This window comes from Platalea leucorodia (assembly GCF_965183815.1).
Source record: "Platalea leucorodia genome assembly, chromosome: 3".
Lineage (NCBI taxonomy): Eukaryota > Metazoa > Chordata > Aves > Pelecaniformes > Threskiornithidae > Platalea > Platalea leucorodia.
The window spans coordinates 196,610-224,319 of record NC_138825.1 but is presented as its reverse complement, the minus strand read 5'-3'; the positions used below and the strand labels follow the sequence as shown (position 1 = coordinate 224,319).

Below are 27,710 nucleotides of genomic sequence, written 5' to 3'. Positions count from 1 at the left end.
CTTCAGCCCTGCCCTTTACAGGCCAAAGGAGATGAGATAAGGCATGTGTTGTTGGGGTGACGGAGGAGACAAAGAGCCGTGACTGGTGAAACTGCCTCGCTGTTGTCCAGAGTACTGCTCTTTCTCTCCTCTGTAAAGGGTATCACAGCCACAACCTGCCCTCTCTACAAGGAGATGCTAACTTAAGTAGCCAATGCCTGTGGTGACTTTTCCCCCTATACTTAAACTTTATTGACATAAAACTTTATGCATATTGGCAGTTTCCCACTCTTGGCGGACAGTTCAACGGTTCTAGTTGAATTCCTTCAGACTCTCAGTGTTGTAATCAATGACTCTGATGTGTTTTTCTGCAGCGCTTGCATCTTAGCGAAGATGTGGCTGGGGCAACTTTCATGGCAGCGGGAAGCTCTGCTCCTGAGTTGTTTACATCTGTCATAGGTAACTAACCTGCTGCTGCTTCTTGAAACCTCCGCGTTTCCCTGGCTGTTTCAGAGTTGAAATGGGATTGCTAAGCACCTGTAACATCGGTTATAATACCTGGCCCTTCCCTCGTGGGCACACATAGGACTAACTGGGGGGAATCCTCGCTAGATGAAGCGGCTCTGAAAAAGTGCCGTTATCCCACAGCGGGGCTGCCTTGGAAGCGGCTTGGTCTGACGCCGTCGAACCGGGGCCAGCAGGCAGTTCACCTTGGCCGTCCGTTAGTCTGCCTCGCTGCAGCACAGCCAGACGGCGCAGCGCTGAGCTCTGCACGCGCAGCCTTCTCCCCTCCCGTCCGCCCTCTACGCTGCCTGCCACGCCGTCCCCAGGACATAGCGTGAAAGGATGCACCTCCAGCCTCCGGGGCTGGTACCCAGGCGAACTCCTTGCGTCCTCAGCTGCAGGTTCTCTGCCATCACCTCCGCTCTGGTTAGTCTTCTAACACCACTTCCCTCTGGGAAAGCCAGAGTGGGGAGGAGAAGAGGATTTGAAACGCTTTCTCACAGCAGCAAGTTGGTCAGAGCATCACACTACCAAAGCAACTCTCCGCTTATGGGAAGTGTGATCAAGGGATTCAGCAGTCCCTAAGTCTGTGAAACCCAGGAAACTTGTGTGGTCCTTCAGCAGCCTTGAGCTAAGAGGGGACCGCAGTCAGCTGTTATAAAATGATGCTGTACGTATGCTACCTGGTGCAAGGGGAAAGTGCTCTTGCACTTTTACTCAGCCACGTCTCTATCGGTAGGTGATCATCAGAGCAGCAGTTGGGAGGCTAAGGTGGGCTCTCCATCACTGAGGAGAATTATTCTCAGCTTAGATACTTTCTCTAGAAGATATTTCTATTTCAGTCACAGCTATCAGATGCAGAGCACAAATTAATTCACGCAAGGCTGCATACTCTGCAGAGACGTCCAATTACACAAGCAAAGCCTCAAAATGTAGGAACTTAAATTGGATGAAATTGGGGTTGTATTCCAGTTAAGGACAGTGCAGTAGCAGGGTGAAAATAAAACCAGGTTCCTTCAGGCAGCTTAGAGAAGCCCTAATGGTCAGATCATCATCTCGCTGTGGTGTAATCCACCAGATACGGAGTGTCACTTGGCAGGTGACTGCTCCTGTGTAACATGTTTCTGAGAAAAGGATGAAGTGGAAAAAAAGATGTCCGAGCTACACTGGCTGGACAAATACTGTTGGAACCTTAAAAGCAAGAGGTGAATTTAAACAGACTGACAGCTAGCAGGAGATGGAGGTTATTTTTAGGCTGACTTCCTAAGGAAAGAATTCTGTGCAGTACCATGATGCATGTGTCTGTCAGTTCATCTCCCTCACCGTTAACCTCATTGGCCAATTTTAACCAAGTTTGACAGAAGAGCTCTGAAAGGAGCTTGTGATGCAGCCCCATAACTCATCCTGAGAGGCATCATTCGGCTTGCAAGTAGCTAGTGGCCAGGCAGCCGGGAATTGGCGGCAGCTCAGGCTTCTGCTTGCCTATGGAAGCCGGCAGGGACAGGGATGTGGGGAGAAGCAGAGTGCTGGTGAGGGATGTTTTACAGGAGATAGTTTCCTGCAGATTTGTGTCCGACCAGCTGCTCCCCCGGAGCTTACTGCCTTTTATGATGGGTATTGCTGTAATGTTGGATCGCAAGACCAGGAGGTTGGTGACTTAGACATGTCTAAGGTATTTGGTTTTCATTAGACAATCTATCCAGGTCCCCTCATAAAGCAAGTTCTGACACCTTTATTTGCCCTAGAACCTTTCTCTGAAAGTTGCCCTAATAAATATGAGAAAAAGTGGCAGAACTGGTATGTACCTTTAGACTCATGAATGGGGTGTGAAGTCTGCAATTTTTGGTGGAAAAATCTTGCTCTTGCCAATTTACACAGCTTGCCTTGAACTTGTTTTTCAGGTGTTTTTATCACAAAAGGAGACGTAGGCGTTGGAACCATCGTAGGCTCGGCTGTATTTAACATTCTCTGTATTATTGGCGTGTGTGGGCTTTTTGCAGGACAGGTAAGAGCATTTAATGATTCCTAACAGTTCTCGCTTCATCCTGTGCCTTAGCTGTACTGTGAAATCAGCTGCTAGGTTTGCAACCTCGCCACAAATTTCTCTGGCTTTGTTCTTTTTAATAGGTCCCTGCACTATTCCTCTTGCATTTTTGAAATGAAAAGCAGAACAGCAAATGTCAACTCAGGCGTTTTAAGCTGCCCAAGATATGTGGGTGGTCAAAAAAATAAAAGTTGGTTATTTAACACCTCCTCTTGGTAGCTATTGAAAAATGCGTTGTGACGTTTGTATCTGGTTGTTTTAGACCAAAGGAGCTGGGAAATGTCTGTGCTTCTGGCTGGTAAAAATGCACTTGGGTGAGCCATGCAAGATGCCTCTGAAAGAATGATGACACTTCTGGAGCATCATAAAAGATGCTGCTTTTGTGCAAGATAGTTTCAGATGCGCGTGCTGAGCTGGCGCAATGTTGTTGGTGACTGGCATGACTTAAGAAGTTGTATGAGAAAGATACAGCCTTTGCTTGTAGTTTATCGCATTATTTATATCCAGAATCACAGAATGGTTTATGTGGGAAGGGACCTCTGGAGGTCTCTGATCCAAAGCCCTCACCACCCCGACCCCCCAGCTCAAAGCAGGGCTAATTCCAAAGTTGGATCAGGTTGCTCAGGGCCTTGTCCAGTCAGGTTTTGAATACTGGCAAGGATACCCCAACTTTTTTCCTCGCTAGCAGTAAGGCTATCCATTCCTAGTGTAATTCTGACTGTTCTCCAGCGTGTCAAACTACTTATGACAACACAAGCTATTAATCTGAAATTAAAGTAATTAAGTTGTGAGATCTGAGCTGCTGTCTGAATTGCAAACATGATTGACTGTATAATTAAATATCTGAATCTGCATTCACCTTAGCGCTTGCCAACCTGCCCAGTATTTTTTCAATCTCATAAAATGTTCTTTGCGATGTTACTGTGCAGACTTACTTGTAAAGAGGAGAAGCAGGATAACATTATCAATACAGGGCAACGGGATAACTAGAAGAACTTAAGAGAAGGGGCCGGTATAACTTGGTCCATATGAGAAAGGATGCAGAGAGGTCGGCCTTTCCTGGAAAAATTTGTAATCCAATTTTATTTGCAATAGCAATGAACTTTTTCAGGATGAAGGTGAACATTTTCACTATGGGGAGGCTTCAGGAAAAGCCCACAGCGGTACTTTTTAGCCACCTAAGCTCCCTTGATTTGCATGGGAACATGCAGCGGGAAGCTACACATGCTCAATATGTTAGTGGTTCTACTGTAACTCTTACTGTGAAAACCCAATTGATTCAGGCCAATTTTTAATGACCAAAGCTTTCCCAGGGCATGAAGCTGTGTTTCCCAGAGGTGTTCTCCTGTAATCTAATCTGACTTTTTGCTCAGGTTGCTTTTTTCAAGCAAATGAAGATGATTAACTGTTTAGCACGATGGCAGAGGAGCTAATTTTTCTGATTTTTACTCTTCATGGTATTGATTGCATGCCTCAAACCTGCTAAAATAATAGCTAGAAATCACAGCTTTCAGTGGAAAAGGTTTGCTAGAGTTTGGGGGTTGACACAGAATGTCGGCCTTCTCGAGAGACCGTTTGCAGGTGGGAGATGTTTGTTTCTGAAGGATATAACACAGCCAAAATGCTCTCATAAATGCCCTCAGCCTTCCAGGTGTGGTAGCTTTCAGAAGTTCAAAAGGGGGACTGACCGCTTTAAGGCATCCTAAGCGTGGTCTGCGAGTCTCTTTCAAGCCAAGAATTGAGATTTGTCCTGATTTGTCCCAACTTTGTTTTCCCTGACTCTGCTAGCGATTTGCGTGTGGTTTCATCAAGTCACTTAACCTCTGTTTGCTGCAGTTTAAGCCACAGAGGGTGGGTGAGAACTGGAATGATTGACGTCGCGGCGTGGAATCATGATTGAAATGAGCAAGTAGGATACCTCAGTTTAAATAATTCCAATATTCTAGATAAAACTCTGTTTTGTTTTGTGCTTTTCATTTTTTCCCAATCCTAACCCTTCACCAAAAAGTCATTCACTTTTACTGGTGTTGATTAATCTTTTGTTTTGTGTTAGTATTAATAGAAATTTGGGTTTATTATCAATAATGTCTCTATAGATGCACTAACATAGGTGCTAAATTTGGTTGGTGGTTGGATTTCAGTTCTGCTGGGGACCTGGATCTCAGTTTCGAGTTGCCTTCTAATGGGCCAGGTGAGCCTGGAGGCAGGCCCTCGGTCTAAGCTGCTTGCTGTGCTCCAGCTCAGTTAGAGACGGATTTTCTCTTTTGAGCTCAGACCTGTGGAGTCAGCAGCTGGACTCCTCTGATTTTCAGATGAGACCAGTGAGTCAACGGGCAGGCATTTACCAGCCAAACTTTGCTGTCTTCTGAGCCTCCCCCAAGGCTGCTCAGGACACAGACCTGTTTTCTGGGACTCCTGCCCTGGAAAGCGACATTCAGGCATCTTGGTTCAAGGCTGGAAGGCTTTTGCGTTTGTCAGGTGGGAGAAGCAGAGAATTAAGCCTGTGCCTGTGGCGGTTTCAACCCGATGATGCTCATGTGGCCTTCGTGTTCATCAAAACCAATCATTAAATGCTCCGCTGTCAGCAGGTTGCTGCTGCAAATTGCCAGGGTGGACAAGAAGAGTTGATGCTCTGTTCCCCCTCTGTCTGTTTTACACGTGGGATGCCTCTGGCAGGGGAGGGACAATTTCAAGATGATCACACCACCGATTTCCGCAAGGGGAATTGCAGAGGGGGTGGAGGTAATCTCACCCTTGCTTTCCTGTTACACCTGCCAGCAGCAGCAGCAGCAGTGTTGCAGCAGGAGCGTTTATGTGTTGATGAGGGCAATTTGCAGCTGCAGTTGTGGTAGCCCGTTGGGATCCCGCTAGCTGGTCAGTACCCGGCAGCATGAGTTGCTGTTCGGATGCTGGGTTGCTTGGAGATCCTGGCAACCCGGGAGGTGGAGGGAGGGCGGCGCGGGCAGCAGCGCTCAGGAAGCCATGACTGTGGCAGGGCTGCTTCATCCCCTCCCGGGGTGCTCAGCTCAGAGCTGGGGCAGGAACGTCTCTGTGCTGGACGTTACGGGGCAGCTGCCTGGCGGCAGAGAGCTCGGGAGTGCTGTGCTGCCCACGGGCTGGGAAACCCAGAACTGAAACCTGCAGGGGACTTCTGCAGCATTTCCATAAGCGCTCTTTATTTTTGCAGAAGTGTTTGGTATCATGAGAAAGCCTTTGTTTGTTTGGGATTTTTTTGACTGGTAAAAGGTTGAATTAAAAAACACTGACCGGCACTCTCCAGGATATGTTTTATTTTTAAATTAGGTTGTAGTATGTATGTGCTATGTTGGATGTATTATTCTTTGGCTTAAGAAAATGCTGGGTTTGGCTACATGCACCTTGTTTAAAAAGAGCAACAAACCCACAGCCCCAAAAAGCTGGTATGCATTTTCTTGAACACCAACCCTAACTGGTTATTTTTCTAAGCCTTTAATGGCTGGTAAGTGCACCCTTCTCAGAATAAATCAGAATAGCAATCCCACTGCCAGAACTGGAGGAGAGCGTGGTGCCTACACCCCTATGTGACACTACGCACCTAAAAACTGCGTTAAAAGAGCATTGGTAAGGTTGAAAGTCAAACACGGAAAAGTTAGAAAATAGCAGCGTTAAGGTTCCTTGTGCAACCTTAATTTGCCCCCCCGGTGTGTATGCATTATTATACAGTCTTTAATTACAGCATCCCATGCTGGTTTCTCCACAGGGTCCCTGCCTCCCTCAGTGCACAGAATGGACTTTGCTCACTTAATGAGCAGCTATTCATTATTTTGTTTTCTCTTCATTGTTCAGTGTGTGCCCTTCTGCCTTATTTACCAAGCTCTATTCAAGCCCTGTTCCAGAGTCAGAATTATTAATTTCCTCTTGAACTTCTGCCGATCTCATCGCTATTGTATCAGAGCAGTTGATGAACAATTAATTAATTAATTTTCCCCAAACCTCTGTGAGATGAAGGGATGTTTTAAAGATGGGGAAACAAAGAGCAGAGAGATTAAATACAAAAGAATAACTTGTCATTTTAGGGGCCAATTAGAGCTGGCACAGGCCCGTTTTTTCCCCCTGAATGTATAGCATCCTGTGGCACGTCCTTTGTTCAGAGGGCAGCTCCCTCTGGCTCCAGATGCTGCTCCTGCTGCTCCACCACCGCATTGCACAAGGGTTTCCTTGCTGGGCTGACCTTGGTTTAAGTGGCCATCTCAGTGTCCGTACAGCCTAGCTCTCCTTGGGAGCATTCAGCTGCTTTAGCCGTATGAGCCCCTTTTCTCCTCCTAGGTCCCAGCTCGTGTTACACCTTCTGCAAGGGGACACACAAAACGCCTCCGTTGTCATGAGCCCTGGCTTCATCCCTAGGACCAGTCTTGACCTGAATTAAGCAGGTGACTTAGCTACCTCATCTCCTAATGTTCAGTGCTTGCTTTTGCTAGCATGATGATTGATGTTCCTTCTAAGCACCCAGACACTCCAGGTTTCTTTCCATTCGGTCTGTCTCCCAGCCCCTCCCTCCCCATTTCTTGAGGCTTGAGAGTAAAGCTTTCTCCAGACAGATTTTACCCCCAGATCATGAATCCACCCCACAGCCTTGCCCGAGTCCCACAGTGGTCTGGATCCCTTCACCTCTCCCCACTCCTCTGCTCTGCGGCTCCTTGACCTGACTCCTCCTGGCTAACTGTATCCATGCCAGGGAGGCATCTTCGGAGGTACAGGAGCCTGCTCTAGAGCCAGGGCAGTCGCCTTTTCCGCTGTTTCCATCTTCTCCGCCAGCTGCAGCCTTGGTGTCCCCCACGGGCAGTTCATGCTGGAGCACTGGTGACACATCTGCCCTTACTCTGCCTGCGGCAGAGGACCTCACCACCCCTGCTTTGTAATCCCAGCAGAGACGCAGCCACCGCGAGAGGCTTCCTTCGGGACACATCTCCGAAGTCATTGAAGGGCTTATAACAAGGCTGCCTTACCCAGCACGGCGAGTCTGAAATGGGAAGCCCCCGCCGTACCCACGCATTCTCCTTGCTCCAAACGCCCAGCAGGTCTCAGGCTACACTGCATCTCGGCTCGAGACGCTCCTACGGTGCTTGTCCCCTCTACCTTCGGAGTAGGAGGCTTCCGCATCCCAGCTCGGAGCATGCTGGAAATGGGTGTTAGGAGCCACGGAGGTCTCGGCCGCTCTGCCTGCAGGCACCCGCCCCGGTTCCGCTGGCCTGCAGCTGGCCCCTGCCTGGCCCCGGCTCACGTGGGAAGATGCTGCTGGGAGCTGCTGCTGTGTGAAGGGGAGAAGTGCTCAATGCTTCACAGTCCGTCTGAAATAGCTTGGGAGCGGGCTGCCAGAAGCCCTCAAGCAAGGCAGTAATTAGAAAAGCTTCCACTTTGTTTCTTTATTTATGTATTTAATTTTGAAATTTTATGGAATTTATCACCTTGGTAGCTAAAGCCCCAGTCCTGCAAGCAATTGCAGCCAAACTCATTTCTGCAGACTGAGCTGCTTCCAGGATGGGTATCTAAAAGCCACGCAACTTGTTTATACCGTCTGCTGTTACGCCTCACTTCAAGGTTTCCAAATAACTGCGGTAGTGTTGTAACGCTCCTGAAGAGCTGCTCTCATGCTAAGAACCAATTGATGTAGATGAAAGTCAGCTCTAACGTATCGTTGTGCTCCTTTTTAATTTGTGGCCCAGGCAGAAGGACAAAGTTGGGCTGGAAAATGAATTGGTTTGATTAATGTCAACAGACAGTGAGTGGAGATTAACCATGTGGCTGTCGTGCACCAGCCCAGAGCTGAAGTGATGTGTGTTGCAAACTCTAGGGGAGGATTAACAAATGCAAGCAAGCAAAATTGCTTTGAACAACCATAAAGACATTGCTGTTAGCATTAAGTATTATAAACCCCTTGTCTCCCTTGTTTTTAAACAGTGCTGAAAATTTGAAAACGTTTCAAATCCAATATAAGTCAGAGACACCGCCACCCATCAGACCCTTAAGAGTTGGTGGGCTTCTTACTAATTTCAAAACCAAGGTGGTTCTAGATTATATAAAAAATACTTGTGCCATGGTTTGTTACTGGCAAGTAGAAACGTGTGTTTCAGTAGCCTGAAAGTGACTGGTTTTTCTCTTCCAATTAGTGTTGATGACACTTTGCAGATCACCACTGAGGATTCGGGACTGGAGGGATTTTATTTTTTTTTTAATTTCTGTCTCTTCTCACTGATATGAACAATGAAATCTCCTGAGGTCTTTATTCTTGGCACAGGAGGACCAGTTTTCAAAAAGTGACAGTCGATGCAGGCTGCCTGCGTTCTTGATGGCCAAGCCAAAATCGCCCGCAAAGGCTGGATTTTCTAAACTAGCATCCGCACTCTGGAAATCAGATCTCATTTTAAAATATCTTAAACTGGGCCTCTGGAAGCTGAGGAACTCAGCCTCTGACGCATTTTGAAATCTCTGACCAAGGCATATTGAGAGACGTAGATAAAGTTTGCCCTTGTGGACGGCTGAGCGCAGCCCACTTGGCCGTGGCAGTGAGCCTGAGAAGCTTCTCCTCCTTTCTTCTTGCGTCCTGTTGCAATATTCTGCTGATGTCTTACATGCACACACACACCGAGGAAGATTTGCCTTATTTCATCCAGGCCGTAGGTGCAATTTTTAAGCCGTAGATGGTTTTAGTATATGGAAATACATTAAGAACTGTCTGCATTCCCCAAATGCTGATGGGGGGCAGGTTGGATGTGTCTGTAGGTGTTTCCTCAGCTGTCCGTACGCCTGTGACGCTAATGCATATTCTTTCAATTGTACAGCTAAGTCACGTAACCCAAACGTAGTTTATTTAGCTGCTGTGTCTGTTTTGCTTTCTACTGGCAAAGAGAGGGTGTGAGAAAGTAAGAGAACGCTGCGAGAGATGAAATGGTAGCAGATGCAGCCCTTCAAACATAGGTTCAGCAACATTTCATGGGGATGCATGCTAGATAGCAGGGAAGAGATACAGGCATGGAGTCTGCCGTCTGCGTTGTGATGGATTGTATTAGGCTTTTTCCATGACTGCAAACCAGCTGTGTATGGGGAGATTGACCTTAGCCCAGGGTCCCCTCCAAGCCTCAGTCTCTCTGTCCCGTCTTCTCTCACTCTCATGTTTGTGCTTCGCAAATTCTCCCCTCCTTCCACTGCCCCTCTCGTCATCCTTGGCGGCAGGGATGTGAGATTCTCGGAAGCAGTCAATGCTTGCTTAATTCAGCTCTCATTCAAGCCAGCACAAGCAGAGTTTGTTCGGTTTTGAAAATTCTCCCACCCAGATTCTTCTCTTTTTTGCAGCTCTGCTGCTCTCTCCTGCGTGTCACCCAGCCCTCCTCTGTCCTCATCCAGCACTAAACTGCAGCCTTTTGCAGTGTGCAGAAGAGGAGGAAGGATGAGAAGAGGTCGGTGAAAGTACTTAGGTGAAAGTACTGTAACCATGAGTTGCAAGTCACTGCAGCATTAAACAGTAATTTTCTAATCTGCATAGCTTGATTTGTGAATTGCCATTTAACTGCTGTGTTTTTCATTTGAGTTCTAGTTTCTCTATTTCACCTTTCTCCAGAACAAGACAGGCTGCTCTGGGTGGAGCAGGGGACCGTGAATGCTGGGTTGTGCCAGGGATCTTCTTAGTTTTTCAGAGGCTCTTCCAGTTATTTCTTCTGTCAAGGAGTCTCGTTGGTGGCCAGGTGTCATTCTTCAATGTGCTGGAGTGAAAAAGGACTGTCTTGACCATCTGACCTGCCTCCTTCTGCTCCAGTGGTATTCTTTCACCTGAGGAAATAAACTAAATGCAGAAGGCTCTCCTCTGTCCAAGTCACGATAAACCCTTGCGCAAGCTGGGGATGCCTCTCAGAATCATCAGCTGACGTGCACTCAGTTTTATCTCAGTGTGAAAATATACCTAAGAAATAGGTGTTGCAAATAGTGAAGAGCTGAGACGAGGAAGCTGAACAGAGATTTAATAACCAGGTAGAACATTGTTTATTGAAGAGACTGGGACTTTTGTAATCTATTTTTAACCTAGTTCTGTCGTACAGTAAGCTTGCATGCGTCTTAATCTTTTAAGCTTTAATTTCGCTGACAACAAGTAATTCAGACTGGAGTCATTACTGACCTTTGGCTTTATGATTGCATTCATGAGCTTTTTTTTTTTTCCTTCTCCTGGATTCTGGAGGAGTTTTGGGAGGGGAGAGTTGGAAAGCTGTTTTTTTTCCTTCGTTGTTCTGTGACCATCGGTGGAAAACATGTAAAATTGTGGAGAAGTACTTTAAGGAGAACTCGGTGCCAACTGTTGGGACTATATGCTGCTCTTGTAGTCCTTGCTGCTCTTGTAGTCCGGGGCACAATGGTTTTTTGTGCTGGCGACATTTTCTAGTGACTGTGGGCCTGCTCTTTCACTGATAGAAGTGCGTTGCAGCCTTGAAAGCAAGAAAGGGACAGAGGAATAAGCCAGACAAGGATCCAGCACTGAGACTTCCACTGAAGACAGAATTTGTCCCAGAAGCCAAGGCTGTGGTCCTGACGGGAACATACTGCTGCTGGCATGGCCACGTGTACGTGAAACCCCAAGTATCAGAAGAGCAGAGGGAGGACGCTGGCGGTGTCGTTCCCGCTGTCCTACAGCAAGTCAGGCAATCGGTAAGCAGCTTAGACTGCAGACAGGGCAGAAAGATGTCGATGGAGTCTCAGGACAGAGAGGCATCAGTTAATATAGAGATGCTACCCAAGGGTCCTCAAAGTTGAGAGGCTGCAGCCTTTCTGTATGCCCTAGTAAAGTCCTTGCGCGCCCCCAGAATAACGAGGGTGCTCCCAGGCGCCGGGCCAGCAGCAGAAGGTGCCTGCTGCCTCGGCTCCCTTCCCTGCTGCTGTCTGGGCAGGCAGCTGAACGGGCCTCTCTTCTCATCCTTCTTTGTGTTTTATCAGAGCAATCGGGGAGGATGTTCGCCCACTGTAAAAGCAGCAGAGTGCTCCTTTTCCCTGGGGTTTTCCTGCTGGGATGTTTGGCGCTGGCAGACAGCAGAGCGACTCTGAGTGATAAAGCAAATTAGATTCCTTTCCAGCTCCCCCTTTAACACAAGAGGTGTTATCTTAGGAATGGGGGACTTGTGGATTGATAGCAAATTTGTAGCCGTTGTATGAGCAAACATGGTTTGTGTTAACCACGCGGTCTGTTCGTTAACCAGAAAACACCAAAGGTGACTTTCTCCTCTTCTCTGTGAGTGTCATGCCTTGTCTCCATGATGCTGCTGCATAGCATCAACCTGTGCGTGGTGAATAAGCTCTGTCGGAGGTACCTGTTACACCATAACCGTTACGGTCTCCTTTTGGAGAGGTCTGACGAGCTCTACAAGCATTTTGTCATTCCCAAAGTAACTTTATTTTCCAGAACTAGGCCAGCAGCATGCATGAAATCAGCATCCTGCACGGGGCACCAGTTTAGCAAAGTGGCTAATAAGTGCTTAGCTTGAAGCAGGGCTGCTCTCATCGTTTCTGTCTGGTGAGGCACACAAGCCTAGGCTTCGTGGTGTCAGGGGCCTGGCATCTGCATCTAAGTTGAACCAGAAACCGCACAGGTGAGATCAGTGAGATTGGTCTTACTGATGATTATTTTTTTTCCTCATAAGGTCCTTGTTGCTGTTGCGAGACCTAGCAGTCTCAGTCGTGGATTAAAACTCCACGGTACTGTGCATTATGCAAATACAGAGCCAGAACATAGCTCTTGAGCCTGAAAGCTGGTGATCAGAGCATATGACGGGGGACAACAGGAGAGACCGAGCGGGCAGACGGGAAGGTACAGGGAAACCGTGATGGAACAGCAACGGGGACGAAGCAAGCCAGCTGCTTAACACGTAATGAGTGGTTTATGGGCTGTGTGGGCACAGGAAGGGTTTGGCGTTGTTGAGGTGTTCGTAGGAAGCTCCTCTCAGGCCCAGGGACAGCAGGGCAGTACTGATAGAACCGTCCTTTGCTTCAGGAGGATGTGATGGGGACTGCTGTAATGGGCAGATCGGGTCCCAGGATTGCTGTCTGGACGGTGAATGATCCAGGACTGGTCTGGCCATCATAGAAGTTGCTGTGATTTTTTTGTATTAACATCTCAAAACCTTCTTCATAGAGTTACGTTCAATAGTAGGATACAAATATGGGAGGCAACCAGAAGAGCTGAAAATGGATTCCTATAAGCATCCAAACAAGTCTAGTTTCTAATTGCCACTAAACGCCATCACAGTTTAAGGTTGAGTTTTCTCTGTCAAAATTCACATACAGATCAATACTGTGGACTTACCATTGGTAGGATTTTTTCTTGTATCATTTGTAGTGTAAAAGCAAGGGAAATCACAAAATCTGGTTTTATGTCTGACAAGGACTGGCCAGTCTGAGGAGACTGGGAGATGTTTACCCCGTGCACAGCTTTCTGTACCACATCTACAGCTGTCTTTGAACTCTGCTGCGAGTCCTGCGCAGAATTGCCTGCGGTCCGGGAGGTGTCTGCAAATGCAGGTCTTCGGGGTCCTGCTGCCTTGGCTCTGCGGGAATCTGAGCTAAAAAGACACACTGATCTGAATAACTCATGGACAATTATGAGCACCAATTGAGCAGGGAAATATTTTTGGCTCTGTCCTGAGGTTTGGAGAGTGTCCACTGTTTCCATTCTGAGAATGTCACAGAGACGGATTGCTGCCGCAGTAATGAAAATATCAAGAGCTGCTTAAAAAAGCAAGTATTCTTGGGGAAATAATGAGAATAAATTGAGTTGGTCCACAATGTATGAACCGGCAGCTGGAATGACGGTTGAACGCTGCAGAGAATGGCTAACCAGTGGTAAAATTAGGGGGCTGGTAATTGGAAGGAAGCTTTCCTCCCAGTGAGTCCATTAGATCGGAGCTGCTTGGCAATTACTGGCTTAGAGAGACATGTGTTTTAAGGCCTGGATTTTTTTTGGCCTGACCCGTGCTCAGACTTCATGTTTCACTGGAGTTCGGTTGGGAGGGGTGTTTAGTATCGGTCAAAGCCCCCAGCAAGCCCAAATGCTGCATTGCAGGACTCTGGTGTCTTTGCCAGGAGGTGCTCAGTAAAGATTATGGTCAGGGGACTGAGCTGGATATTCATCGTGTCCTGGGATGTTGGGACAGCTGTGACCCCAGCATGTCAACAGCAGGGAGACATCACCGTGGGTTATAGAAGTGAGCATCTCCGTCTGCTCCCTAGCATTCAGTCCAGGACATCCTACTGTGCTGTTAGTCCAGCACAGGAGCCTTTGGCTTTCCTGGAAGCTGCACAGACGGCAGTGGCTTTCCATGCAGGAATCTGTCTAAAATTTCAGCTGTTGCAGAGTGGTTCAGCATGCTAGGAGGGGACATGCAATCAGGGACTCCTGCTGTGCTGTCACGAGGTCGTCCCTCGGGCGTTTGCCTGGCAGCCAGCCTCACCTGTCCTTCGCATCCTTGCGCAATGGGGCTGCTCCGGCCAGCACGGAGAGCGTTCCCTTTGCGGCGGTTTCTCATGGCTCTGCAGCTCTCTGACCCCAGCTCCTTGCAAAACATCCAGCGGTGTTTGGACCTTGCTCTCACTGATGTTTCTGTTCCCTCCAGGGACCGTAAAGTGGGAATAAGCGTGACTGACTCACAGGTTCATGTCTGAGTCTGGCAGATGCTGACTGGAGGAGCAGCAAGGGGGAAAAGCGTGCCCTGTGATTTCTGCTGTATTTGATTTGCAGCTAATGATTATTAGCTTCTGACTGACTGATTTGTTCATTGCAGGTAGGATGTAATAGTGCCTAGAACAAGGGAAGTTTTGTGAAAATTAACTTGCAGGTCCTGATGGCCAGGCAGTTCCTCTCTGTAAACACTGCTGGAAGATGGCAGTAATTATCTTAAGAAATTCCTTCCTGCCTCATATCTTCATTACGATTGCTATAGGACTGATACACTTAACAGCGAGAGAGAGAGGGAGTGTGTGCAGAATATTAAACACGCAGTTGCTATTTCCCACCTTCTGTTTGGTCATGACCTTTCAAACAGCACAAAGTCTGCAGCCTCTGAATCACGGACATCACCTTTAGCGCTCCCTTTGCTGTTTTTCCTGGCGGCCGAACGCTGCTGGGTGCTGCGGGCTGCCTTGCGGCAGGGGGTACCTGCCTCCGCCCTGCCTGCGTCCCCGAGGGGCTGCCTCCAGAGCCAGCAGAAACCCGGCCGTCCCTCCCTCAGTGACAGGAAGGATTGGGAGCCTGGTTCGTGGGACATTCTGCTAAGCAGGCGAAGGAGATTTGGTTGAGGTGAAATGACCTCAGAGAAGGTGTGAATGCATTGGAACAGCATCCCCAAAAGGCCAGTGGCATGGAAGGATGTGGCCGTGAGTCAGTGGCAGCTTCAGACATGGATGAAGGCTGCAGCCAGGAAGATGCAGTTGAGATGCCAGGAAAAACGCCCCACTGGTGAGGGCTGGGAGCCTCCGATGTTTGAGGACCGATGGGCAGCCTCCGAGATCCTGCTCGGCTGATTCTGCGTCTGAATTACGGAGCGGGTCAAAGCGCCACCGGGAACTCACCAACCTCTAAACCGTAACAAGTCCCAGATACGGGATTTCTAGCCCGTGCCTCTTAGCTCGGGCACAACCCTGTGTTTTGCTGTGGAAATGACGCTGGTGAAAATGAGGCCTCCAAGTACTTCTGGGCAGGCTAACGAACGGTTTGCAGAAGCAAACAAAACAGGTGGATGCTGGTAAGCTTAGGGCAACAAAGAGCTAAACAGAGAGAAAATCCGTCAAAACAGAGTTGCATGTGAACAAGGTGGGTATGAGCAAGAAATGAACGCGGCGCAACAGGTCAGTAGGTGTGTATCTGTGACACCTGTGGGTCCCCCCATTTCTGCAGGATTTCAGCCCCGTGCAGTCCCACATGCATTTATTCTCCAGTGCTGCTGCTGGGTAAAAAAATTCTTTTCTCTCCTGTACAAGGAAGGGAGAGTGCTTAATTAACTCACCGAGCTTAGGCCACAGGGCTGGGGGCAGAACAAGGGCTGCCTTGCTTCAGTCCCTGGTGAGCACCTCACCCTCCAGGCTAGCTCTCTTTAGGATAGCATACGTGGATATGTCTCCCAGGAAACGTGCAGAGGCTCTGCAATGGCTTCTTGCTGAAAGTCATAGATGGATCTACAGCCTAATTTAATATAGAGATGAATACAAATAAGGCACATTAATATATGATGCTTCATTGATATCACGACCAGCGAGGATGCGCAGGCAGGTGGCAGGATCCTTGTAATTACCTGAGCTGAGCAAGGAGTTCTTAAAACAATAAATGGCAAAGTTAAAAGGCAGAGCCTGCGCCTTGTCAAGGGAAATTGAGAGGCCCTGAGCGATCAGTCCCTGTCAGGGCTGTCCCAGAGAGTGAGGCCCTTGACAGGTTCACCAAAGGCAGTGAGCGATACCCGGCTTCTCAGAAGTCAGGATTTCCCAGACTGCTCTCAAGACAGGCAGAAAGAATTTGGCTTTTCTTGGTTTTCCATACAGATTGGCAGATGCTGGAGCTGCACAAAATCTGAGGGGACTTTTTAACTTCTCTGGTTTGAGCTGCTGTCTTATGAGGGTTGTTTCAGCTCGGTGCGTTGGTCATGGGACAGGAGAGGGTCCCTCAAGGTGTGGACTGTCCAGAGCAGTCTGCTGTGGCCACCAGCCCAGTGATTCATCTGGCTCGCAGCCCACTTGCAAGTTGTCCCTTGATGACTCCAAGGTCAGCCATCGACTCTAGTCCTGGACCAGTTTCCAGAGGCTCAGAGGCTTGCCTGCCATCGCCTGACACGTGGGAGCAACTCATTAACTGCACGTATGTCCACACACAGATGCACGCAGGGCCTAAGGAGTGGGACCAGGAGCGAGCCATGGCGTATCACGGTCCTCTGCTTGCACTGGAGGAAGCTTGGTGGCTTATCTGGTGAGGGAGGTTGGGCGCTGTCGGTGTTCACCCCCCGAGAGATGTACGTGCCCAGGAAGATGCCAAAGCTCTGTTGCAGGAGAGCTCTGCCTGTGGGAGAGAGACACCATCTCTGGCGGACAGCATCCCTGGCTAGGTGGTGCCGGTCTTTGTAACGATGTAAGGTCTTCAAGGAACTGCCCCAGAGGTTTGGTGGTGTTCCAGAAAAGCTCCATGATTTTTAACTGCCACCATTTGTAGGAACTGTAAGAATCCCTTTGTTTCTGTCTCGTTCACATACATATCTCCTTAACTGCTATGACTTTTCAGATTTGAATGAACCTTAGACTGTATTTAACCAAATAAAAGGTAGTGGAACCTATTAAATTTTACCTGAGAATGGTGAAGTAGATTTTCTTCTTATTTCTACCCAGCGCTGACACAGATGACAAACTGCTCATAACTTTAATTTTGCAAATGAAGCACAGTTGTATCTTAAACATAAATGTCTGGCATAGAAGGGTCCATCCTTTTAGGCAGGTTTTGCTGTGTCCAGTCAAGTAATTTCCCTCTCTCCCAAGTACCTGGTGGAGAAAGTGTCTCGGTCATTTCATGGGAGATCCTTTAATTTTCTGCTTGGCTTGGCTGAGCAGCTGTGACTTCAGGATGATTGGTTGGATTTGCATAAGGTCATTAAGAACCAATAAGGGTGTTTATTGCTAAGACATCTGCCATTTGTATTCATGCAGAGCAAGTAAAATTAAACCTCAGCTAATATCACTGTTATTACCAATGCAGTTAATGGCAATGAAACCCATCGATAAGCGAAGATTTTGCAGCGGACTGTAGGTAATTCTCTTCCTGAAACTCTCGACCCACTGGAGCGACAGTAGGCTGCCTGAGCACAGCGGGCTCTCTTTAAATAAATGCTGATTTGGTTGTTACTGGGGTCATGTTTGGACAGCGGGACTGGGACCCACACAACGCTAAGCGGTATCACTACCGCATTCTGGAACTATGCATGTGTTGCTTCTGGATGGGTGAACAGCAAAATAGGTATGGCCCCTGAAGCTTTTGCCTTCCTAGTTCTCTCTAGCTGTGGCTCGGATACTTCAGCTGACAGGCTCTGCTGTGACCTGTCTCTCTTCAGTGGGTTGCAGCAGTGCTCGGGTTTGGGTGCTGCGAGGTAAAAACCAGGGCTTTGCTGGGGACTGAATTCTGCAAACCTTGAAGAAGTTAAGTGCTGCTGGATTTCATCTTGCCATCATCTCCAGGATGAGAGCTGGTACCTGAGGTAGAGCCCTTTTTATTTTTATATATTCCAAATGCATAAGACATGTATTAACTACAAACTAGTGCTGGTCTGATTTCCCTGAAAATCTGTCCCCGATCTCCACCCGAGTTCACTACTTACTGTAACATTGGCCAACAGTTAGTCATTTATCTTACTTTGACATGAGATCCTATTATATTATTGCAGGGCTGATTCAGAGTCGTGTCAAGGATTTGCTGAATGGTGGTGTTAGGAAAACAACGCCTTCTGGATGGGACCCCACCAGGCTTTAAGAGCCAGCCCTCGGCTCCGAGGGTAGCTCCTGCAAACCAGGAGTGGCGTGCGAGGAGGTTCCCACCGCGTGTCTTGCTGCAGCTGATTGAAGAGGCTGACACAGCATGCTGCTGGCTGGTTGTGATGTCTCAGGGTGCCTGCAAGGTATCACGGAGAGCAAGAGTTTTGTTAGGGAGCACAGACGAGCATTCAAAAAGCAGATCCCAGCCTCTGTTAGGGTAGCGTAAGAGCTTACCTAATTGCTTCTGCACAGTCCATATCAAAGAGGGGCAGCCTAAAGACTGACCCAGATTCTCTGCTTCTGGATGCCTTTTGACAAGCCCTTAATGAGAATTTAAGTGTATTGAATGAAGACTGGAGGGAGCAGCATCTGCTGTGAAACCACCCAGTTGCCTGCCTGCTCCTCTCATCCCCAGCCTAGCAGAGCTTGGCAGCGGTACGTATTCCCTTGGCTTCCCGCCTCCGAGGAGGGGGAAAGACAGCAGCAGGGAAGGGCTTGTGTTTGCTGCCTGTTTTCTTTAACCCGTCTTGCAGCATTGTAAGTAAGTAAGGCTGTCTCAGTTTACAGTCAACTTTCAGGCTGTAGCTGACTGTTAAAAGAAAAAGCTGCTTCTCCTGGAAAGAGCTTTGTGGCTCTCGGTACAGCCTCATTCAAACTTTGTGGAGTAAAATTCCAGACTGGTGATTAATTTGGAAGCACCCTTGGACCCCAGAGCTGCATGGAAGACCTACCCAAAACAGAAACTGTGGTCAGTCACTAAGGAGCATTTGCTTGTGGTGCAGTGCTGTAGGAGATATGTTTGTATTAAAACTGAATTAGAGATGTTCCACCACTTCCCTTTAAAACTCATGAGAAGCCTTCATCTTTGCCCGAAAACACATTCTGCTGAACAGCAATCTCTCTGTCAAGATCTAACATCAATGAACCAAACTACACATGAGGAGTCAACAACACCGTGTGCACTTCAGTGGGGAAGGAGATGCTTCCAGCTGTGAGGCACTGATGGTGGATTCACCATCAGCACAGCTCTGTTGATCTCCGTAGAGTCTTAAGGCTCATCGCCGCGGGGATTGTCTTTAATCTTTTGACACCCTCGCCCAAGCATTCCTGCCTCTCCACATTAACAAATTAAGTTATTAGCTCTTAATACCTGAAAATCTAGACCTTCCGTGCCAGAGGGTAACAGAGAAACAAGATTAGGAAGATCTCTTCCAAAGCCTGGCATTTCCAGGCAGTGTTTGTAGCTGATCATTCAGCCCAAGAATGTCGAGCAAAGAGCGGGCCAGGAGAGGAGGAAAAGCCCTGGAACAATTCAGACTGAAAAAGATCCCTGAAGAACGTGGATGTGCTTAGATAACGTTCAACATGCTTCCCCTGGAAAGGTGAGCAGAGAAAATATCCAGCAGTGCATACACCTCTGGACTGCCTTGCCACCTTTGTTGGCAGCAGCAGCCGCACAAACATCCTTACTAAGGTAGCAGCAGCCGTGTTCTGCACCACACGCTTCATCTTGGGCCCGTCACCGTAACGGGGTGAGCAGGCGAGCAGCGGGCTGTAAAACAGCCAGCTGGATGCCCTCTGACGCCAGGTCTGTTCTGGATGGGAGAAGAGCTTCCACACTGCTAAGGGGAGAGAAATAATTTGGAAGAGCAGTAGAGAGAAGCATCAATTTTACAGAGGGTAAATGGTGCAGCTCTAGGATGGGGCACAGAGTACGTTGCCACTGAGGCCCTGGGTGCCCTGAGCTAACTGAGGTGCCAAGAGCAGCAGGTGCCAGTGTCTGATTTTCAGTGATTTTTCTCCCTGGCGGCTTACCTCCATGTGTGCGCTAGGTGGAGGAGATTGTGTGTGCTGCACAGGGCCACTGCTTCAGGAGTTAAGAACTGCAGAAATCAAACTGGAACTGATAAAATCTTGATTTCTCTGCTCTGCAGCCCTTAAAAAAGGGAAATAAGCATTCTGAGTAGTAAATGCTGTACATAAGAGTTTGCAAGGCAAAAGTTTACCAGTGAGAAACCAAATATCTAATACGGGTCATTTTACCTATAGGAACGATGCTGCGGCATGCAGGTGAGTGTGCACCATGGGTCCTCATCTATGTCAGACTTGTCAGGTGTTGCTCTCATTTACGCCTGGACTAAAGAGCTCTTCCTTTCAGCTCTGGGGATGCCAGGTTCAGTCCCCCGTGTAGTAGTTAAGAGAGGGCTAATGGTCCCTTGTCTAGGGTTTGAATTTTGGGTACTTCCTTCAAACAGAGGAAACCTGGCAATCGGTGGTTTTACAGTTGCCTCCTTATGCTCGGCTCTCCAGCTCTCCGCTGGGTTACAGTATTGCTGATTTAAAACTTAAATTTGATCACGTTTTTACCCAAGCTGATTGCTTCCCTGATTTCCTTTCTGCCTTAAGTCTGCTAAACTGTAATTTAAGTGGTTTCCAGTGCATTAAGATTTATGTGGAGTCCTTGGTTGCTGCAAGACTATATGGCACAACTTAGGCATTCAAGGTCTTGACAGTTATAACTAGACTACACGATTCTTGTCAGCAGGCTGAAAGTACTGCCATTTCCCTCAGTGCTAATTAGCTCCTTTTACCCTCGGTGCATGCTTACCTTATGTGCATGACTTTCCCATATCAGATTGTTCTTCCCAGTGATCAAATGGATCAAAGACTTCAGTTAAATTACTCACGCCCTAAGGAGAGCTGGGATTTAATTGCCCTGTAGTGACTGCATCAGGGAGACCTACTAGGATGTCTGTGAAACGTGAGCAGCCTGTACAAGTCCCGGCACAAGCACGTTCCCTTCAATCCAGTCTGAAATCAATGCAAGAGTCCTTGCGATTCCCACAGTATCTATGACTTCTGTGCACTAGGTCCCTGCTAGATAGCTGCATTTAACCATCTGGATCTTAACGTGCTCGTTCAGGTGTCTGAGGAAAATTCCCTGGAAAAATATTGCGGGCCACCTTCAAGACAATTGTAGAATACCAAAGAACAGGAGAGACACTAGCTTGACTCATAGTAGCCGGGACGTCTTGCTCTGGCAGGGATGCTGTGCTGCACGGTGGCACCCCCCATACCCAGCAGAGAGTTTATTAGATAGAAGAGCGGCAGCTGCCAGCAAGCCTGTTCATATGGAGTTTGTCATTTGTTTCAGAAATGTTGTAACTTTCATTCTGCAGAGCTTACGTTTACAGCTATAAAATCCCCACCAGCATCCATGCTGAGAAGAGTGGGACCTTAAGCAGCATCATAAAAGCTGAGTGGAATAATGTCAAATTATTTTATAAACTCTCTTACAAAAATTGCTCAATCAAAATGAAGGGGCACACTATCTATAAGATGTGAGATTTAATTAAGGATCTCTGAACAGAATTACGAACCCGGCTCCAGGTTTCTACATTTGGAAATTTCCATCATAAAGCATCTCCATTCATCTATCCCTACAGGCATTGAAATGTATTGTCTAATCTGACTCGAGGACTTTAAAGGCCTGCTTTTTTATTTTAGGTAGGAGTTTCTTACATGTCAATGATTGCATAAAGAGACTTTACACTGGGCATAAATTACATCCACTTTAAAAAAACGTAGTATTAAGAAGCTGCAGAGATTTTTAAGTATACTGGTCAGTATCTTTCTACAGCATTTGTTTTGCTAGCCGTTCTGGAAAATGCCAATATTGTAAGAGTTAATATGCAGAGAAATCTGGGAAACTATTTTGGTAGCACTCTGAAAAAGGACCTTTTTTTAGATATCATAGAAATGAAAATGAAGTTACTGTTTGTTTGACTGAATTCATGCACAAGCTTGACTGGAGGATGTGGTCAGGAAACTCATTTGTACATTCAGGGGCCAGATGCAAATCGGTGTAAATTAGCCATCTCCTATCTGCCTCCTTGTGGCATACACCTGTGAAGGATGTGACCCACAGCGTTTGAGATGCGCTCCACAAATGGGAAATAAAGATATGAGGAGAAGCTTCTACTGAGGGGACTTCCTAGGGCTGCAAAAAATGTAATCATACTGAAGATGTTACCACCATGTGACTGCTTTTAATCTGCCCTTTTGAGTGCTGTTAATGAAGTTCTAGGCTAACTTATTCACTGGTATTTTTTTGTTCTAAGATCTGAATTGCTCGATTTCTCCTCGTTTCCGTGGCTTTGGAAGGTGTCAAGTGAAATGAACTGCATAGCAATCCCATTTTATTCTTTGTTGCATATAAATTCCTCGTTTTTGTTCTTAACGCTTTGCTGGAGCATTAACTTGAGTATCTGTCCCAAAACCTGTGCAAATGCACGTGGAGCTGTAGCGATACTCGCCAGTGTGGTGGGTGAAGCTGTGGCTCTGCCGAGGTTCAGGCTAGCAGTGTGCTGGGGATCTGGCTGCTCTGTGCTGTCAGACTCTTGTTTTGCAGTGCGACTTCTGTTCTCCAAGTTATCCTCCCCTGAATGAGTCAGCATGGGTCAAGCTGACATTTTTAGCAAGGACAACCCATCATCCAGCAGTCTAAAATTCCTGGAAACCCAGTGTATGAGATGGCAGCAGCTGGACTCGCAGTGGCCGTAGGCACGTGGCGGTAGGACAAGGATGGGGAGGACCCACATTGCTAGGCAGCAGCGGGGGACTGTGGCTGGTGGTGCTCCCCTGCCTACTGGACCGTTCATACCTTGCACTCTTGCTCAGCATTTCAGGCTGGTTTCCCCTCTCAAGGAAGGCAGGAGTCCCACGTTGGGGAAAATTAATACAAGAAGCAGATGCGAATCGCGGGGTGGGTGGAAGGAGTGGTCACGTCCTGTCCCAGGGACTCAACAGGGCTGTTCGTCTCCTGTGACCATTCCCCATCGAGACGCTCATTGAGCGTCAGCGCTGGCACAGAAGGGTCCTGCTGGTAAAGCTGAGCCCCTTCCCGCTGCCCTGACAGCAGCAGCACTCACAGCCTCCTCTGCGGCAGGCAGCCCCGCGCCTGCCTGCGGTTCAGCCGCCTCCGGCTGCAGCACGCAGCCAGGCCTGGGGGACGGCTCAGCCTGCAGGGACGGCTGCTGCAGGCTCTGTCGTCTGTGTATGGGAGTGCTTTCAGGGGGAAAAGGATATCAGACAGCCTGCCGAGCTGGTGGGAAACTGCTCTGTCATCCATAAATGCTTGGGACTTGGTTCCCCTTTCCACGGCTTGGACAACACTGGTGTGATTTAGCATGTCTGTGACTTTGCGTGGAAGTCGTCTGCTGCCCGTGACCTCATACCTTTTGCTCTTCAGGTTTGGCCTTCCCCCATCTCCCTAGCGGCTGTTCCTCCAGCAGCCGCAGAAAGCCGGTGCGTTTCCTGGCTGGGGTCTCCTCTTCATGCCCTAGCATGCGTGGGGACGGCGTACGCAGAATGACGGGCCTGACTTTGGCACACGCTGTTAGCGTGGCAGTCGTGCTGCTGAGAGCCTGGCTGACGTCCTCTCTTTGCCTCTTTTCCCAGGTCGTTGCACTGTCGTCGTGGAGTCTCTTGAGAGATTCAATCTACTATACACTGTCTGTTGTTGCACTCATTGTGGTAAGTTTTTGAAGGTTATTCCTCTTACTATTTTGAAGGTCAGTCCTCTCCTGACAGCAACCCTCACAGCTTCCTAAAAAAAGTCTAACTGACCTGTAAGGAGGCAGCATTTGTGCCCAGAGGAAAGAAATCCTCGACAACTACAAAACAGTAGTTTTTCCACACATAATTAGGGCAGGTCTTGTTCAGTGCACGCTAGCAGCAAATTCTCTAATGAAGGCTACAGTTTCAGTAATGCTTAGTGCTGCTCCTATTCCAGCTTTCATCAAGCTCCGTAAGTACTCTGAGTCTCTCAGAATCGGGCTATACAGTCAAAAAATGTTAGCACGAGTGTTTAGATAAGGACGCTGCCATCAGTTTAGCATTACCTCTGCAACCAAGACCAAACTAAGTCAGGAAATGTAAAAATTGAGTTTCCTGCTAACAGTTGCTACTTTGCTTTTTTTTGGGTTTTGGTTTTGTTTTTTTTCGTTTTCCCGCCCCGCCTAGTCTAGGACCCTGGATTCCCTAAGGAAGGAAGAGTGATTTTGTGAGGTTAACTTCCATATGTAAGCAAGAAGGGAACTTTAGAGACAGAAGACGAACACTTGCATTTCTAAAGTTTGCGCTGCTTTTATTAGTCGCAGTTTCAACAGTGTGTTTTGGTTTGCCTTCATTCTGCACATGCCTGTATACTATACATAGTCTGTAGGTGCAAAGGCCTGTATCTTTCTAATCTCAAACAGAGGGTTTGCCTCAAACTGTTTGTACTTTTATTCCCCACACTGCAAGGTCAGCCTTTTTGCACCTGATGAAAAATAACTTTTCTACATAGTTACTTGCAATGAGCTGCAAAACAAAAAACTTTTTTTTGCTTTGACAGCTTGACAGTAACCTCATACCAAAAAGTGTTCCTCAACAACAAACTTGGCCACCCCCACTAATTGTAATAAATTACACTGCAAGAGCTTAAAGACATGTAGCAGGCATTCTCTTAGTTTACTCCACGGGAAGCACAGATGGGGGCAGCTCCTGGCATTTAGCCTCCTGTTGTTCAGATTGGGGGTTTCATTTATGGCATGGTGGCAGACAAGTTAAAAATCTGTTGAATCTGTCCTGAGTTTTTAAATTCTTAAAGCAAGGCAGGTTTTTTTCATGGCTGGTTCATCCTTGTGGTTGTCAGCTGCTTCAGGATCTTGAGAACCATTCTCTATTGTATTGTGTCCGGTGCAGCCCTGAAATTCCTAGCTACGTATCCTATGTAACGAGAGAGTTGTGCGGCTCATTGAACAGACATCTTTGCTATCCCTAAGACTTCTCTCCTATACTTTATAAGCTGTTCTTCAGAACCGCAGAAGTCCTTTGTTTTTGGGAGTGTACCCCATAATATCAGGATACTGTTATTTTTTTCCTAAGCCTCGGGTTACCTTCCCTCCAGATGTATGCCCACTCTTCTGCTCATCTTAGCTGTGAGGTTCAAGGTCCTTCACGCAGCCAGGGCAGCAGGACTGTGCAGCTCCAGGCATTAGTGGAGGTTTGAAGGCATTGCCAGAACTCTTATTCCCACGTTACAGCCCTACATGGCTAATTGTGGCTTGGGGGATGTGGAGCGCATCCCGCTTCTCTTCAGCATTACTCCACAGCAATCATTGCAAATGACTGTTAAACACCTGTTAGAGAAAAACAGGGAAAGATGGGAGGAAGGGAAAACATTTTAAATGGTTAAAGATCTAGCTCCCAGCTGATTTACCAACCCTTTTATATGCAATATTGCTCCCCAGTTGATCGGAGATGAGGATTTTTCCTTTCAGAGTCAAACGCTGCTTCAGTTTAAGAAGTTTCTCCTCCCCTTCACTCACCCAGGGACCCATGGCTTCACAGTGGCTTGGATCTTTCCTATCCTTTTAAGGCAGGATCAAATTTGGGTGGCAGCACATTGTTATTCAAATACTGACTCTCCAGTCCCTGATGTCTCTGCTGGGAGACAAGCCACAGACTCCATGCAGAGCGTGGCGCGACCTGTGTGCAGTTCCCCCTTTCTTACATTTCTGTCTGCCTTAAATTTTAGAAGGCGCGTAGATGCTTTGCCATATAGGGATAATTTGCCATATCAGGGCATTGGGACTTTGCTGCAGCTGAAATACAGTCATCTTTCTTGAGGGATGATATCGCTTGTAGAAGGTTGTTCTCATAGTATTTTAAACAGCAGCTTGCAGTGCTGTATTATAAGTTGCACTCCACTGGTGTCTTTACTAATCATAAATACACTTGAGGGGAAATAAATACAATTCCTTCCAATGTTAAGATTCAGCAGCTTTAAAAAGCTTGATATTCTGCCGGCTAAATCAATGCGACTTTGTCTCCTTCCATTTCCACTAGCAAAGGAATTGCAGTGCTGCAGTAATAAATAGCAAAGCAGCATAAACTCACCTGTTTGGTGCTCCAGGCCATTTGATAGGAATGAGTGAACTCTAAATCACAGAGATTAGAGGTGGGTAAACCGCGCTTACCATACTTACCTCACCTTGATTCAGCCCTGTGATTTTTTTTTTTTTTTTTAACCTTAAAATAGTATTACGAAGCTACCTTGTCTTCTTGTAGGGCTTGGCAAAACTACTACTTCTTATTTCCCTGGAGAGGAAAAAGATGCCTACGTATCTTAACTTGAAGGGACGTGGTCGGAGTCATTAGTGACAAAAGTGGGACGGGTGCTATTTTTAATCACAAAGGTCAATGCACACGCTTTCATGTCCCATCACACCAACACATTGTAACCTAAAACAGGCCTTGTCAGATTAGATCACAGTGACTGGGAGCTGTGAATTACAACACAACATAATGTTTTGTGGTCATGTTTTCTTCCAGTACCCTGGAAGGTAATGTAACTGTTGCTTGGTGCTGGCTGTCACGCCGGAGTCGCTATTTACAGGCTATACAGCTGAAGGGAAGCGTTTCATCGTGCTTTCAGAGGCCCGTTCCCTTCCCCTCCCTTTTCTCTGGTGCGCTGCCATGGATGTGTTTCCCTCGTGCAAACACGGCATTTCCGCCTCTCCGCACAGCGGGAGCCGCAGGCCGGCGCGGGCGCTTTGGAAGGACTGCGCGGAAAGCAGGCTGCTCGCCCAGGCTGACCGGGCAGAGCGGCCGCAGGCTGCTCTGTGCAACCCCAGCTCCCACCTCCCGGAGAGGCCCCATACTGCCATGAAGGGCTGGCCCTCCCGGGCACCCTGCGCTCAGGCCAGGTGGCCAGGCGGCCTGGCCGGCCCTCCGGGGCACCCTGCGTGCAAGCGAGGCGGCCTGGCAGCCCTCGGGCCCTCCTGCGGCAGCAGCTGCGGCAGGTGGGTCACGGCACGCAGGCTGAGTCGCGCTGAGGTCCCCCGCTCTATGAGCGACAGGCGAGACCGGCTGCGAGAGCGGCCGTCCACAGACGTCCCTGTGAGGTGGAAGGAGAAGCAGAGACAGCGGGGTGTCGCCGGGCAGGGAGGGTGGCAGCCCCGCTGCTCCCCGCAGGGCTGGTGGCGGGGGAGCGTGGGCTGGGGACAGCGCTGTGCAGCGCTGCAGCCGCCTGCCGGCCGCCTCCCCGCGTCTGCCTCCTCGGGCTCCCGAGGCCCCGCGCCTCTCTGGCCTGGGTCGTTTCTTCGCTAGCGTGGAGCGTCTTACAGCGCAGGCGGAGACACGTTTCTTTCCCAAGGAGGCTTGCGCAGCCTTGTTACGAAAGCTTCAGCGTCCGTCTGCTAAAAAACTATCGCAGTAGTTAAAGTCAGCTAGCGTGGTGATTGTGTAGATCGTAAGGAAATGCATTATTTCCTTGGGCGCAGCGTTTAGCCAGCAGAATTTCAGGGCAGCCGTGGAGCCGGCTGTAAGGCTGCACGCTGATCGCCCGGCTGCCGCCCAGGACGCGGTCAGGGAGGAGGCCGTGTCCCCGGCGAGGCCGGCCGTGCGGTTCGCAGGCAGGTACAGCCCCTTCCCTGACTCACTTCTGTTTTCCCTGTAACCGCTTCTGCTCCCCTGCTGCAATAGCCCCGGTTATGCAAGGATCCCGTGGTATTTGGGAAGGAGTACCTGCCTGCCTTTGCTGGCTGAGAGAAACTGAGGGTTGGAAAGTTCAAGGGCTGGGCAGGAGCGCAGTGCCAAAAGAGACCAGAGCTTAATCCCGTTGCCC

At 48.3% G+C, this 27,710-nt stretch overlaps 1 protein-coding gene across 5 annotated transcripts in view; it reads left to right on the top strand.

Annotated features, from left to right (window-relative positions):
* Window positions 1-27,710, top strand: part of RIN2 (Ras and Rab interactor 2) — a 280,543-nt gene that overhangs the window by 119,092 nt on the left and 133,741 nt on the right. For all 5 annotated transcript variants that reach the window (XM_082307213.1, XM_082307212.1, XM_082307208.1 and 2 more), the window contains 3 exons: window positions 354-438; window positions 2,385-2,488; window positions 23,498-23,572. In XM_082307213.1, the coding sequence (XP_082163339.1) occupies window positions 354-438; window positions 2,385-2,488; window positions 23,498-23,572 (264 nt within the window). The remainder of the gene's footprint in view (window positions 1-353; window positions 439-2,384; window positions 2,489-23,497; window positions 23,573-27,710) is intronic.